The following is a 15,485-nucleotide window of genomic DNA, read 5'->3' as shown; positions in this document are numbered from 1 at the left end:
AAAAAATGGGCAAAGGACCTAAATAGACACTTCTCCAAGCGGACACATAGATGGGCATGAGACATATGAAAAAATGCTCAAAGTCATTGATCATCAGAGAGGCAAATTAAAATGTCAATAAGGTATCACCTCACACCTGTCAGAATGGCTACCATCAACAAATCAACAAATGACAAGTGCTGGTGAGGATGTGGAGAAAAGGGAACCCTAGTACACTGCTGTGGGGATGCAGACTGGTGCAGCCATTATGAAAAACAGTATGGAGTTTCCTCAAAATATTAAATAAGGAACTGCCATTTGACCCAGTGATCCCACTTCTAGGAATATATCCTAAGAAACCAGAAACACCAATTAGAAAGAATGTATGCACCCCTATGTCCATAGCAGCACAATTTACAATAGCTAAGATCTGGAAACAGCCCAAGTGCCCATCAGTATATGAGTAGATAAAAAAGAAGTGGTACCCCTAACTGGTTTGGCTCAGTGGATAGAGCAGTAATGGCGAACCTTTTGAGCTCCACGTGTCAGCATTTTGAAAAACCCTAACTTAACTCTGGTGCCGTGTCACATATAGAAATTTTTTGATATTTGCAACCATAGTAAAACAAAAACATATTTTTGATATTTATTTTATATATTTAAATGCCATTTAACAAAGAAAAATCAACCAAAAAAATGAGTTCGAGTGTCATCTCTGACACGCGTGTCATAGGTTCGCCATCACTGGGATAGAGCATCGGCCTGCGGACTCAAGGGTCCCAGGTTTGATTCCGGTCAAGGGCATGTACCTTGGTTGTGGGCACATACCCAGTAGGGAGTGCAGGAGGCAGCTGATCGATGTTTCTCTCTCATCAATGTTTCTAACTCTCTATCCCTCTGCCTTCCTCTCTGTAAAAAACTCAATAAAATATATTTTTTTAAAAAGCAGTGGTGTATTTACAGCGTGGAATACTATGCAGCATTTAAAAAGAAGGATCTGTTACCCTTTGAGACAGCATGGAGGGACCTGGAGAGTATTATGCTAAGAGAAATGAGCCAGTCAGAGAAAAACAAGTATCACATGATCTCAGTTATATGTGAAATCTAATGAACAAAATAAACTGATGAACAAAGTAGATTCGGAGATATAGAAGCATAGAACAAATTTTGGAATCTCGGAGGGAAGGCGGGGGAGGGTGAGGAGGTGGGTAGTGATCAACCAAAGAATTTATATGCATAACCCATGGACACTGAAAACAGGGTGATGAAGGCCTGGGGCAGGGGGTGGGGGTAGGCTAGAAAGGATAAATGGGGGGGAAAAGGGGACATATATAATACTTGGAACAATAAAGATTTTTTTAAGAAGCTGTTTCCTTCATTTACTCAGTGTCTTCAAAAATTAATCTATGAAAGGTGAATAATAGATTGACATGTTAATGTGGTGGTTCATTCTGAAATTGGTAAAAAAAAAAAAAAATTTAAATCCTTAATTACAGTTTATCGTTTAGCTAAAATGTAAGTTCTTTGATTTTTCCTCACAGTGTTTCATGATTGAGGCTAAGGAATAGTGTTTTTGACATGGTTAATCATTTCCATCTTTGTGTTAGTTGACAGTAGAACTTACGTATTGTATCACTAATATCAGCATTACTCATTTTTTAAACCTAAAATATAGAGGAAGAATTCAGTAAGATATTCAAATAATTGGACAAACATTTCGAAAACAAGATGACGTGGCACTGCTCATACTGAGCTATTGGCATGTAAGCAGCACCTCACTGCTGTAATTGAAATATTTAATTATCAGCTAATGTACCAAGATACAAAATAATGATTTGTTGCAACATTTTATTAGAAAGTTAAAGCCTTCGCCTAGCCAGTGTTGCTCAGTGGTTGAGCGTCAGCCTATGAACCAGGAGGTCAGGGTTCGATTCCCAGTCAGGGGCACATGTCTGGGTTCAGGCTTCAGGCTTGATCCCCAGTAGTGGGTGTGCAGGCGGCCACTGATTAATGATTCTCTCTCATCTTTAATGTTTCTCTCTCTCTCTCTCTCTCTCTCTCTCTCTCTCTCTCTCCCTTCCTCTCTCTAAAATCAATAAAAACATTTAAAAAAAGAAAATTAAAGCCTTCCCTGCTATTACGCCATGTGTCTGCTAGCTAAATTAGAAGGGGATAGATTTTAATAGAGAAAGATGAAGACATTTTAGGAAGCCTTTTAGATACTTTCATTTATGGATCATTTTAAACTTGTGCCCAACTATGTCATGTAAGGAATGACGTGCTTCCAGAGTAAAGGATTTCTGTGCCATTCCTACCTCAACTCACTCTTCACTTTTGAGCACTTCAGTCTGTCGTGCTTTCATCCATGTAAATAAACTTCCTTATACCCATTAATTAATTTGTTACCCTCTTCATAGAATTTCCTGCCATTTTCTTCCCTTTAATGAGAAATACAAAGTGCATCCTACATGCAGAATCTAGCCACAACAGCTAAAACCTTCCACAACAGCTAAAAACTTAGAGATTTTACATAGAAAAGTAGATTTCTTCTTTCGAAACTGATAAATATGATATTGTGGTCCTCTTTTTTTCATCCGGCATCATTTATTCACAGCTAAGTAGTAACAGACTGCTTTAAATGGGTTGCAAACAGTAATTTGCCACAGTTCCCACCCAGCCCAGGTCATTAATTTCCCATCAAACCTGCGTGGGTATTTGAGAGGCCAGTGATTTCTGTGAAGCTTGTTGATCCCTTCAAACAGACTTTTTCAAGCTTTTTTTGGCCAGTGACTACAGTAAGAAATGCATCATTTTCTATAACTTAGTGCATGCACACATATGTATAAATTTATGTAAATAAGCGAAAATTTCACAAAATATTATTTAACTTTACTATATGCAGTGATGTCAATATTTTCTGTTCTAGTTCCTTAAGTAATTCTGTGGTTACAAACCACTGAATTAATTTTACAGACTATCAAGGTATTTTAACTTGCACTTTATAAAAAACTAGAGGCCCAGTGCACGAATTTTGTGTAAGGGGGGGGGGGTGTCCCTCAGCCCAGCCTGCACCCTCTCCAATCTGGGACCCCTTGGGGGATGTCTGACTGCTGGTTTAGGCCCGATCCCTGTGGGAGCCGGCAGTCAGACATCCCTCTCACAATCCTGGACTGCTGGCTCCCAACCGCTCGCCTGCCTACCTGCCTGATTGCCCCTAACCGCTTCTGCCTGCCAGCCTGATCACCCCCTAACCACTCCCTTGCCAGCCTGATCGATGCCTAACTGCTCCCCTGCCAGCCTGATTGCCCCCAGCTGCCCTCCCCTGCCGGCCTGGTCGCCCCTAACTGCCCTCCCCTGCTGGCCTGGTTGCCCCCAATTGCCCTCTCCTGCTGGCCTGGCCTGGTTGCCCCTAACTGCCCTCCCCTGCCAGCCTGGTCGCCCCCAATTGCCTTCCCTTGCCTGCCCGGTCGCCCCTAACTGCCCTCCCCTGCCGGCCTGGTTGCCCCTAACTGCCCTCCCCTGCCGGCCTGGTTGCCCCTAACTGCCCTCCCCTGCCAGCCTGGTTGCCCCCAGTTGCCCTCCCCTGCTGGTCTGGTCACCCCTAACTGCCCTCCCCTGCAGGCCTGGTTGCCCCTAACTGCCCTCCCCTGCAGGCCTGGTCACCCCCAATTGCCCTCCCCTGCTGGCCTGATCGCCCACAACTGCCCTCCCCTGCTGGCCATCTTGTGACCACATGGGGGCGGCCATCTTGTGCAAGGGCATGATGGTCAATTTGCATATTAGCCTTTTATTCTATAGGATTACCCTAGCACAGCATTCCCTTATAGCCTCACCCTCCACAACCCTACCCTTGGATGTTAGCTGGTTCTCCACTGCTTCTTCCAAATTGTTGTTTTTCTGTCCTTTGAAGGTATCTTATTCTGTCCTTTGGAGAATCACCTCTACCCTTCTTCATAACAGTCATCTACATACCGTGAGATAATTCCCCCACAGTAAGAGTTTCTGTAGTCAAACTACTACCATCCCAAACAGGCAGGCTAGTCCCTTTAAATTTGATGGCCAGTAATTTCCATAACTAAACACTGAACCTTTTCATTGCTTGGAACTGAAGAGCCCCTGAAGTTTTAAACCACAGTCTTTGTCCTTTTAGCTCTTTCTTGTCTATACTTTTAATTCCTTTTATAGATTACTGAGTCCTCTGTTTTCCAGCACTTTTCTTTCAAGTGTTTCTCTCTCTTCTTGTTTCATTTTCCAGTCTTTTCCATTCTAGGTCCTATAGTAAATGATTTTAATAATTCTTTTTTTTAATGTATTTTTATTGATGTCAGAGAGGAAGGGAGAGGGAAAGAGAGATAGAAACATCAATGATGAGAGAGAATCATTGATTGGCTGCCTCCTGCATGCCCCCCACTGGGGATCGAGCCTGCAACCTGGGCATATGCCGACCAGGAATCGAACCGGCGACCTCTTGGTTCCTGGGTCGACGCTCAACCACTGAGCCACACCTGGCTGGGCTGATTTTAATAATTCTTGACTGTACATTCACTTTATACCTGCCCCTAGGCTTTCTCCCATAATGCATTTGCTAATCCATGATCTGGGTTACTCCAGCTGTCTATTTTATCTACATGTGAATCAGGGTTGTAGAAAGCCAGTGAAGGCAATCTCACTCCCATACAGATTGTTACAACTACAGATTTAAAGTCTCAGCCCTCACTTAGGCCCTCACCTCTATTTGGGAGTAATGTAGTGTTTCTGATCAGGTTGATCACCTTTTATTACTTACAACAGTTATTCCAGATTTTCACCATTCTCCCTAATTTCTTACCCATTTTGTGAGCTCTTCATAGATGAATTAGAAGCTGTCACAAGTAAATTCTTATCTTTATAACCTCACACAATCATTTCTACTTTCAAACCCATCACAGTTACCCTTCCTCTAACTTCTGAGGATAAGATATGTCTTTTCTAGTATCTAAGGCTAATCTTTAGAACTCTTCTAGAACCAATCCCATTTCTTCTAGCATAGTCTTCCATCAATTTTTTACATTACTTTTCTATATTATCAACCTTTCCCAATCAAACTCTCCCTGGCTTATTCTTAGCTTATAAAACATGCTGAAATGCAGTCTGTTTTTAAATTTTCAAAAAATACATTTATTTGGTGAAAATTAGGTCTATCTCTAACACCTCACTCCATATCACTTTACAACCAAGCTTAAAAGAATGGTCTTTAGCCCTGGCTGGGTGGCTCAGTTGATTGAACATGGCCCCATGCACCAAAATGTTGCAGGTTTGATTCCCTGTCAGAGCACATGCCTGGGTTAGGCAGCTGATCAGTGTTTCTCTCTCCCTCTCCCTTCCTCTCTCTCTAAAATCAATAAAAACATTTTTTAAAAAAAAGAATAGTCTTTAATAACCATCTGCTTCCTTTTCTGTTATTCCTTGTTTAAGATTATTCTCAAGTATCACCTCCTCCATATTTAACCCTCCTCTACCACACCCTCAATACACACATATCTGTATCACATTGTAATTTTGTTAGACTTTGGGTTCTTTGGTAAAAATTTTATCTAATTTATCTTTGAATCCCAAACACCTAGTAATGTACCATCAAGCACATAGTAGGAAATGTATAAATAATGAATGAGAGAAGTTGCAAGACCAGGCATATGGAAAAAGAGGGATCCCTAACCGGTTTGGCTCAGTGGATAGAGCGTCAGCCTGCAGACTGAAGGGTCCCAGGTTCGATTCCAGTCAAGGGCATGTACCTTGGTTGCGGGCACATCCCCAGTAGGGGGTGTGCAAGACATAGCTGATCGATGTTTCTCTCTCATCGATGTTCCTAACTCTCTATCCCTCTCCCTTCCTCTCTGTAAAAAATCAATAAAAAATATTTTTCAAAAAAGAAAAAGAAAGAAAAAAGAGGGAGCATTTTGAGATGTTGCTTCTTGGCATGTCACCAGTTTGGTTTAAATAAACTCAAATAAATAAATATTTTTAAAAAAGAAAAGTAAGCCCTAACTGGTTTGGCTCAGTAGATAGAGCGTTGGCCTGCAAACTGAAAGGTCCCAGGTTCGATTCCTGTCAAGGGCATGTACCTTGGTTGCGGGCACATCCCCAGTAGGAGGTGTGCAGAAGGCAGCTGATCGATGCTTCTCTCTCATTGATGTTTCTAACTTTCTATCCCTCTCCCTTCCTCTCTGTAAAAAAGTCAATAAAATATTTTTTTTTAAAGAAAAGTAAGATATATTAAACACATTTTAGCAGATTTTCAGTAATAGGTAATTATTTTGACATTTTTATAAGGGTGATGAAGTATTCAGAGGTGATATTTTCTTCTGAAATACATTTCAGAAATTTATCTTTTTATTATAAACTAGAGGCCCGATGCACGAAATTCATGCAAGGGGCTCAGCCCTTGCAGCCCTAGCTGCCTCAGCCAGCCCTCACAGCCCCCGGCTTCATCCAGAAGGTCCTCTGGAATGTCATCCAGATGGTCATTCTGCTGTTTGGTCTAATTAGCATATTAGCTCTTTATTATATAGAATACATTATTTATTTTAAATTCTATTTATAGCTTTTTTATTAAGATTTTCTTTAATCCTTTTTTTCTTTCTTAAATTTTATTGATTTTTAGAGAAAGGAAGGTTGAGAAAGAGAGAAACATTGATGTGAGAGAGAAACATTAATTGGTTGCCTCCTGCATGCGCCTTGACCAGGGATTGAACCTGCCATCTTTTGGTGCGATGCTCCAACCGGCTCTTGATATCAAAGATATAAAACAAGAAAATTGGTACTTTCATTCCTATTATAATTTTAAATAGATTAACTCATTTTTTATGTATACCTATAACAGAATCATTTAGTGCACCCACATTTTCATATGGACCTGATGGAAATGGTTTCTCTCTCGGATACAGTAAAAATTGGAGACAAGTCTTTGGCGATGAAAAGAAATACTGGCTACTTCCAATATTTTCAAGGTAATTTATAAAATGCAGGTCTCAGAAATTATGAAAATTACAGTTAAATGTCTTAAGGTTCAGAGATTACAATATATAATTCTTAGCCTTAAGAATGAAAACCCAGAATAACTTGATTCTATAAAGTATTTTCTTTCTTTTTTTTTATTAGGGTAAAGGAGAGTTTGGGCATATATTTGAATGGAATATTGAAAAAGATGATTCATAAAAAATAAGAATTGCTACGTATTTCCTTCAAAATGAAAATAAGTTGAAATAGAGAAAGTATATAAATAATGAATGAGCGAAGTTGCAAGAGTAAGAATATTAAAAAAGAGGAAGCATTTTGAGATCTTGCTTCCTGGCATGTCACCAGTTTGGTTTAAATAAACTCTTATTAAATAAGTAAACAAATAAGTAAATAAATATTTTTTAAAAGTAAGGTATATTAAACACATTTTAGTAGATTTTCAGTAATATTGGATAATTATTTTGACATTTTTATAAGGGTGATGAAATATTCAGAGGTGATATTTTTAGCCATATCTTCAAAAATTCTATCACAGATTATATATTCTGTTTTATCTTAAATCATAGAAGATCTAACACATAATGTAATTTTTACTCAAATGTAAATGGGAATATATGTTTGAGATGTTATATAGTTTCCTTTCCTTCCAAATTCATAGCCATCCTAGGCTATCTATATACAAAAGTCATTATAGAAGAGGGAAAAATATTTGATATTCAACTGATATATTTGTGAGTGTTGTAGGTTTTTATTTTCCTTAACTGTATTGCCTATTTTTGTGTGAAAATGACTTATTTTGCCTTTGTTTTTGAAAAACATTTTTGCTTGGCATAGAATTCTACATTTTGCTTCATTGCCTTCTGGCTTGTGGTTTTTCTGATGAGAAATTTGCAGTCACTATTCTTTTTTTTAATGAATATGTAATGTGTCTTTTTTTTCCTCCAGCTGCTTTTAAGATTTTCTATTTGTAAATAGTTTCATGAAATTGGGTTTTGTTGTCCCTTGGTATAATTTTCTTTGTGTTCTTGGGCTTAGGATTGATTGAACTTCCCAGTTCTATGATTTTATAACTTTTATCAGATTTGGAAATATTTCAACTATTTTTTCTTCAACTATTTCTTCTGACATCCCCCTCTCCTCGTTACTGCAGGGACTCCAATTACATTTATCCACTCGAAGAAGTTCTAACCACAGCTTATTGATGCACTGTACATTTTTTTTGTGTAGTCTTTTTTCTGTGTGTCATTGAGTAAATCTTATTGCTATATTTTCAAGAGCCAATCTCTTCTGTGTACTTTATATTTTGTTTTCTGTATTGCAAGGTTTTTCCACTGTAGTTGGAACAGACTTTTTTTTTAAGGTTATTTTTTCTAAACAGATATTTCAATATTAAGGTGTTTTGTTTTTCTCTTTTCTTTAAAAATATGGCTCCATGGCCCTGGTTGGTTCAGTTGGTTAGAGCATTGTCCCGATAAACCAATTTTGTGGGTTTGATCCCCAGTCAGGGCACATACAAGAGTCAACCAATGGCCCTAACCAGTTTGGCTCAGTGGATAGAACATTGGCCATGGACTAGAGAGTCCTGGGTTCGATTCTGGTCAAGGACACACACTTTGGTTGTAGGCTTGATTCTTGGCCCTGGTTGGGCATGTGTGGGAGGCAAACAATTGATGTGTCTCTCACATAGATGTTTCTCTCTTGGTATCTCTCCCCCTACCTTCCACTCCCCCCCAAAAAAATCAATGGAAAAAATATTCTCAGGTAGAGGATTAACCAAAAAAAAGAAGAAGAAAAAGAATCACCAATGAATACATAAATAAGTGAAACAACCGATCAATGTTTCTCTCTCTCTGTGTGTCTCAAAAAATTTTTTTAATGTTGTTCTATTATCTTCTGGCTTAGGAACAAAAAAATGAGCCCCACTCTTATCTTTATTGCAGTGTTTATAAATTTCCCTCTGGCTACTTTGAAGATTTTATCTTTATCACTGGTTTTAGGCAGTTTGATGATAATGTTTGGTGGGATGGTTTTCTTTGTGTTTATTCTCTCTAGAATTCATTAGGCTTTTTAAATCTGACTTTATAGTATTCATCATATTTGAATAATTTTCATCATATGTCTTCAGTTGTTTTTGCTGCCTGCTCTACCTCTTCCCATACCCTCCCCCCACTACCTTTTCAGATACTGGTACTTGATAAATATACCTACGTTAAATTGTTTGTGACTCACAGGCCATTGCTCTCCTGCCCCTCTCTTTCCCTCCCCTATCTTTTTTCTTTGCTTTAGATTGAATAGTTCCTATTGCTGTATTTGTAAGTTCATGATCTTCTGTAATGTTTACTCAACTGTTAAGCTAATCCAGTGAATTTTTCATTTCAGATATTTTTCAGCTCTAGAAGTTCAATTTGGTTCTTTCTATATCTTACATTTTCATTCCTCACTTTTCCTGTAGTTTAAAGTCTTTGTTTCAACTTCTTTTTTATTGACTTTTTTCTTGTGTATATATTTACTTGCTACTTTTCACGCTAGTAATTTTTTATTGGATGAGTGACATTTTGAATTCTGAGTGTTTAAATTTTGTCTCCCTTTAAAGAGGCAGACAGTTTTTTTCTTTTTCTTTTTGTAGGGAGTTATCATCAATACAGTTTCTTGCGCTTCAGCTTCTGCATTTCTCCCTCTTCTTCAGCTCTATCTGATAGATTTAAGCTGCCTTAACTTTAGAAATTCCTATCTCTGTCACCTCAGATCAGTGAGACTACCTTGCTCTGTGTCCCCTCCTGGCCTGGCAAAGGCTGGAACTCAGTCAGTTCTCTTCTTTCACAAAGCACAGTTCTATGATGTTTTGAAAACAGTATTGTATATGCTATTCAGTTTTCTGGTTGTTTAAGACTGAAAGATCAGATTTTGTAGTTAATTCATCATGGATGGAAGTGAAAGTTCTTGTTATACACAATTTTGATGTTTTTAAAATGTGAAAGTAAGCATATCTGCATTTTTTAGATTGTAAACGTTTTGAGGGCAGAGATTTCCTTCTCATTAACTGCCAGATCCTTAGCACTTAAAATAGTACCTGGAATATCATAGGCATTCAATAAATAAAGTATAGTTGGCATACAATATTATGGAAGATCCTCTTTTTAAATCTATGTAAATTATAAAAGAAAAAGGCTGCATTTTTTTTAGTGGAGGTTAATCACTCTCTTAATTAGAAATACTAGGAAATTTTCTTTGAAATGACAAGTTATTTCCTTATACCAGGTCTCTGAAAAATGGGAGTTAAACTTGACAACGTTGATTTAACTTAATATGATTTAAAATATTACTGATATTTTTTATTTTTTTATTTTTTATTTATTTTTATTTTTATTTTTATTTTTTTAATTAAATCTTTATTGTTCAGATTACATTTGTTCCTCTCTTTTTTTTTTCCCCCATAACTCCCCCCCTCCCAGTTCCCGCCCCACCCTCCGCCCTCACTCCCCACCCACTGTCCTCATCCATAGGTGCACGATTTTTGTCCAGTCTCTTCCCGCATCTCCCATTCCCCTTTCCCCCCCAAGAATAGTCAGTCCATTCCCTTTCTATGTCCCTGATTCATTATAATCACCAGTTCATTCTGTACATCAGATTATTTATTCACTTGATTCTTAGATTCACTTGTTGATAGATGCATATTTGTTGTTCATAATTTGTATCTTTACCTTTTTCTTCTTCCTCTTCTTAAAGGATACCATTCAACATTTCGTATAATACTGGTTTGGTGGTGATGAACTCCTTTAGCTTTTCCTTATCTGTGAAGCTCTTTATCTGACCTTCAATTCTGAATGATAGCTTTGCTGGATAAAGTAATCTTGGTTGTAGGTTCTTGGTATTCATCACTTTGAATATTTCTTGCCATTCCCTTCTGGCCTGCAAAGTTTCTGTTGAGAAATCAGCTGACAGTCATATGGGTATTCCCTTGTAGGTAATTGAGTCTCTTTCTCTTGCTGCTTTTAAGAGTCTCTCTTTGTCTTTTGCTCTTGGCATTTTAATTATGATGTGTCTTGGTGTGGTCCTCTTTGGATTCCTTTTGTTTGGGGTTCTCTGCGCTTCTTGGACCTGTAAGTCCATTTCTTTCACCAGGTGGGGGAAGTTTTCTGTCATTATTTCTTCAAATAGGTTTTCAATATCTTGCTGTCTCTCATCTTCTGGCACCCCTATAATTCTGATGTTTGTACGCTTGAAATTGTCCCAGAGGCTCCTTACACTATCTTCGTATTTTCGGATTCTTTTTTCATTTTGCTTTTCCGGTTGGGTGTTTTTTGCTTCTTCGCATTTCAAATCTTTGACTTGATTCTTGTGCTCCTCTGTCTGCTGTTGGGTGTCTGTATAATATTCTTTATTTCAGTCAGTGTATGCTTAATTTCTAGTTGGTTCTTTATCACAACATCGAGGGTCTCATTAGATTTCGTGAGGCTCTCATCAAGTTTATTGGCAGCTTCTAGCACATTATTGCAAGCCCTCAAAATTGCGTTTTTTAGCTCTATATCCTCCATTTCTGTCATGTTTTTTTGTCTCCGCATCTTTTATGCTTTCTTGGTGCACCCCCTTGTGGTCTTTGTGCGCAGTCTTGTTCTAGTTAAGCCTTGATTGTTGTAGTTAATACTAGAGGGATTTGACCACCAGGCCCACTGGCTGTGAGAATCAGCTGTGTCTGCCACGGGAAAACTTCTGTCCTCTGGAGAGGTGCTAATCTAGCCTTTGCCTGAGGCGATTTGGCAAATGGCTCTGTGCAGGGCTTGGGCGGGGCGGGTCACATGGGATCAACAGGGCAGGCAGAGGGAGCGATTATGGCTGCTCTCAGTCCCGTTCCCAGAGGCTCTGCTTCTCAGAACCCCAGCAACCGCTGCAAACCTCGGAGAGAAAGCTGCCCTCACGTTCCAACTGATGCCAGACAATCCCGCTTCTCCCGTTTGAGTCTGAGTCCCTAGAGACTTGCCCGGATCTGGAGCTCAGAGTCTGAGACTCCCTCCTGATTGAAAACGACAACCGCACCCTCAGCCACCAGCCGGCTTTGAGCGCGCACCTCCACACCTTTGTATTTTCCACACTGCGCCTCCTCTGAGCCTCAGTATGCTGTTCTCTTTCCTTCTAGTTGAAGAATCTCTCCTCAGCCAGCCTTCCTGTGGTTCTGGGTGATGTCCGTTCCGTCTTTTAGTTGTATTTTTGAAGTGGTTGTTTGCGGCAGCAGTCTCCGGTGTTTACCTATGCCGCCATCTTGGTTTCTCTAATCTGATATTTTTTATTATGCAGTTTGGGTGATGGTTGCAGTTTTCCAACTCGCCTTGTGGGAATGGATCCAGAACAAGCTTCTGTTACAAACCAAAATGAATATGCCAGAAGGTGTGCTTCTTGTCATTATGTTTTTCAGTATTCATTATAAAACAAAATATATATATGTGTGTGTGATACAAACATATCTTATAAATACAGCAGTAATTTAGTAAGCCAGCATACATAGCAAAAGAGAACATCTAAATAATTTTTAATATATTTTTAAATATTTTTTTAATCCTGAACTTATTATTGATTTTAGAGAGAGAAGAAAGGAAAGTGAGAGAGAAAAACTGTGTGAAAGAGAAACATCGATTGGTTGCCTGGTGTGCACACCCCAACAGGGGATCGAACCCAAAACCTGAGTATGGGCCCTGACTGGGAATCAAACCCATGACCATTCGATGTATGGGATGACACCACAACCAACTGAGCCACACTGACCAGGGCTAAATTTTAACTTAGGGTTAATAATATATATCTCCTCATATATTATATTGTTATATAATATATATGCTTAGGATAACCATATTTTTTATCATCCAAACCAGAATACTTTTCAAAGTAAGAAAGGGAATGCTTGCTCTTACTAGTTGAACCAGAATAATCACATAAAACGAAATGTCTGGGCAAACTAGGAAGCAAGGCTGCCCCTAAATGTGCTGCATTTTCCTAGAAACTTATACATTCTTTTGAGATTTGATTAAATTGGTGTATGTAAGTTTTTTTCTTCAAAGAAATTAGTCATTTCTCTATTCACCATTTTATTTTTATAAACAGATTTTAACTGTAGTGTGAAAATGAGATTGAGAATTCAAAAAATACAAATATAAAATTTCATTCATTCATTTATAGGATATTTTCTCAGTATTTGTATGGTAAGCAAACTGATCCATATATTCAGAGTAATTCATTTGAAATGAAATTTCAAAGAAGATAAAGATACTTCTGGTACTGACCAGGTAGCTCAGTTTAGAGCGTCATCATGATAGCCAAGGTTGTGGGTTTGATCTCTGGTCTGGGCACATACAAAAAGCAACCAATGAATGCATAAATAAGTGGAACAAATCGATATTCCTCCTTCTCTTTCCAAAATCAATTTTAAAAAGAGAGAGAGGGATACTCTGTCAAAGCGAAATAGTTGGAACTTACTACAGAAATTAATTGTGGGGGAGAAGAGATTATTAATTACAAGTTTGCATATAATATCAAAAGCATGTAGGCCTTAGAACTTTAGGCCTTAGCTAAGACCTTAGACCTCCAACATTTATTATGGGTCTAAACAAATCACTTAAACTGTCAGAGCCTCAGTTTCCAGCTATATACCTACCTCCAGTTTTTGCAAAGGTTGAAATAATGTATATACAGCACCTAGCACAGATATCTGGCCCATAGTAGGTATACAACATATTAGTTCCCTTTTCCTTCTTCTTTCATTCTCCGTTCCCTCTCTTCCTAATCTGTTAGCTAGAAAAATAAGTCTACACTAAATCACTTAATCATTTTTTCCCCCTTAGATCTAAACTGCAGAGATAGAAAGCAGAAAACTTGAAAGATGACAGGTAATTTTTTTGTCCTGGCCACACAGACCTATCCTAATGCTACCTTATGGCTCTTGATTAACATATGTTAAAAATGTTTCAGGCTGGCCTCTGAAGCTTTTTTCTTTTGCCTAATTGTTTTCATTGGCAGTTGGAGTACAGATTCTTGGATCTAGAGCAGGGGTGGGCAAACTTTTTGACTCCAGGGCCACAATGGGTTCTTAAACTGGACCGGAGGGCCGGAACAAAAGCATGGATGGAGTGTTTGTGTGAACTAATATAAATTCAAAGTAAACATCATTACATAAAAGGGTACGGTCTTTTTTTTTTTTTTAGTTTTATTCATTTCAAACGGGCCGCGGGCCGTAGTTTGCCCACGGCTGATCTAGAGAATCATTTAATGAGGGGGTGGGCATATTTTTCTTTTGAAGATTGAGTTGTTTTTTTCAGAGTGCTGAGATCATATGATTTGGCCTCATGTTTAGGAGAAGGAATACTAATTTTCTGCTTATTAATATTTTTTTTAATTTTTATTGATTTCAGAGAGGAAGGAAGAGGGGGAGAGAGATAGAAATGTCAATGATGAGAAAGAATCATTGATCAGCTGCCTCTTGTATGCCCCCTCGCCCCCCACCGGAGACCGAGTCCTCTACTTGGGCACATGCTCTGACCAGGAATTGAACTGTGACCTCCTGGTTCATAGGTCGATGCGCAGCCACTCAGTCACACTAGCCAGGCTAATTTAGTGTTCTTAATTGAGCATCAAACTATTTACTAAATTGTTTGCTCTTCTTTTCAGTATTGGCTCAAATCAACCCTTTCCTATCAAACCACTTAGTGAATCAAAAAACCGATTGCTGGATAGTGAATCTCAATGGACAGAGAATGGATCTGAAGAAGGTACTGTCAGATCAGGTAATACTTGTCATCTGAAAACATCACTTCATATGGTTAAAATAAATTCACCAGGTTGAATTACTGTATAAAAATCGTAAAATACTAAAATATGTGAAACTTCTAAATAAAACATCTCACACACACACACACACACGGGGTGTTAGTGTTTATTGGCAGATTTTATGGAGAAGGGGGTTCAGTGAGGAAGTGTAGTGGCTGCTGCTGTGTCTTGTTCTGTTCACAGAGAGGTTGTTGTTGGTTTTTTGTTACCCAGCCATGTATTTCTTTAACTCAGGCATAGAAAGTTCATTTGGCATAATTCTGAATAAATCTTAAACAAAAGGTGAGTTTTGGTCAAGATGGCAGCATAGGTAAATGCGGTACTCAGAATCTCTCACAACCACATCAAAATTACAATTAAAATACAAAACAACCATCATTCAGAGCGCCTGAAATCTAGCTGAACAGAAGTCCTGCAACTAGGGATATATTAGAAGAAGCCACATCAAGACTGGTAGGAAAGGTGGGGTTGGGGAATGGGCTGGTCGGTTGGTCCCATACTCAAGGATGGCGGTTAAAAGTTGGAAGAGATATCTCAGCTGCAGAGGTCCCCCCTAAGGAGTGATGGTCCCAGTCCCACATCAGAACCCCCAGCCCGGAGTCCCAGTGCCAGGAGGAGCAGTCCCCATAACTTCTCTATCTGTTAAAACCAGTGGGAATTGTGGCTTAGTGAGGCTTCCTGGTGTCCAGGTGTTCCTC

The 15,485-nt window shown here is 38.7% G+C and overlaps 1 protein-coding gene across 13 annotated transcripts in view; it reads left to right on the top strand.

Moving 5' to 3' along the window:
• Nucleotides 1-15,485, top strand: part of ZDHHC20 (zinc finger DHHC-type containing 20) — a 95,984-nt gene that overhangs the window by 63,473 nt on the left and 17,026 nt on the right. For 5 of the 13 annotated variants that reach the window (XM_023751199.1, XM_023751197.1, XM_023751203.1 and 2 more), the window contains 3 exons: nucleotides 6,839-6,965; nucleotides 12,268-12,357; nucleotides 14,629-14,744. In XM_023751199.1, coding sequence (XP_023606967.1) covers nucleotides 6,839-6,965; nucleotides 12,268-12,357; nucleotides 14,629-14,744 — 333 coding nt within the window. Of the gene's footprint in view, nucleotides 1-6,838; nucleotides 6,966-12,267; nucleotides 12,358-13,805; nucleotides 13,851-14,628; nucleotides 14,745-15,485 lie in introns of those variants that run through there. The other 8 variants (XM_006085516.3, XM_006085515.3, XM_023751198.1 and 5 more) reach the window with 4 other exon arrangements.

The sequence above is a fragment of the Myotis lucifugus genome, unplaced genomic scaffold, assembly GCF_000147115.1.
Source record: "Myotis lucifugus unplaced genomic scaffold, Myoluc2.0 scaffold_19, whole genome shotgun sequence".
In the NCBI taxonomy this organism is placed as follows: Eukaryota; Metazoa; Chordata; class Mammalia; order Chiroptera; family Vespertilionidae; genus Myotis; species Myotis lucifugus.
The sequence above is the reverse complement of the archived record's forward strand: the minus strand, read 5'-3'. Positions and strand labels throughout refer to the sequence as shown.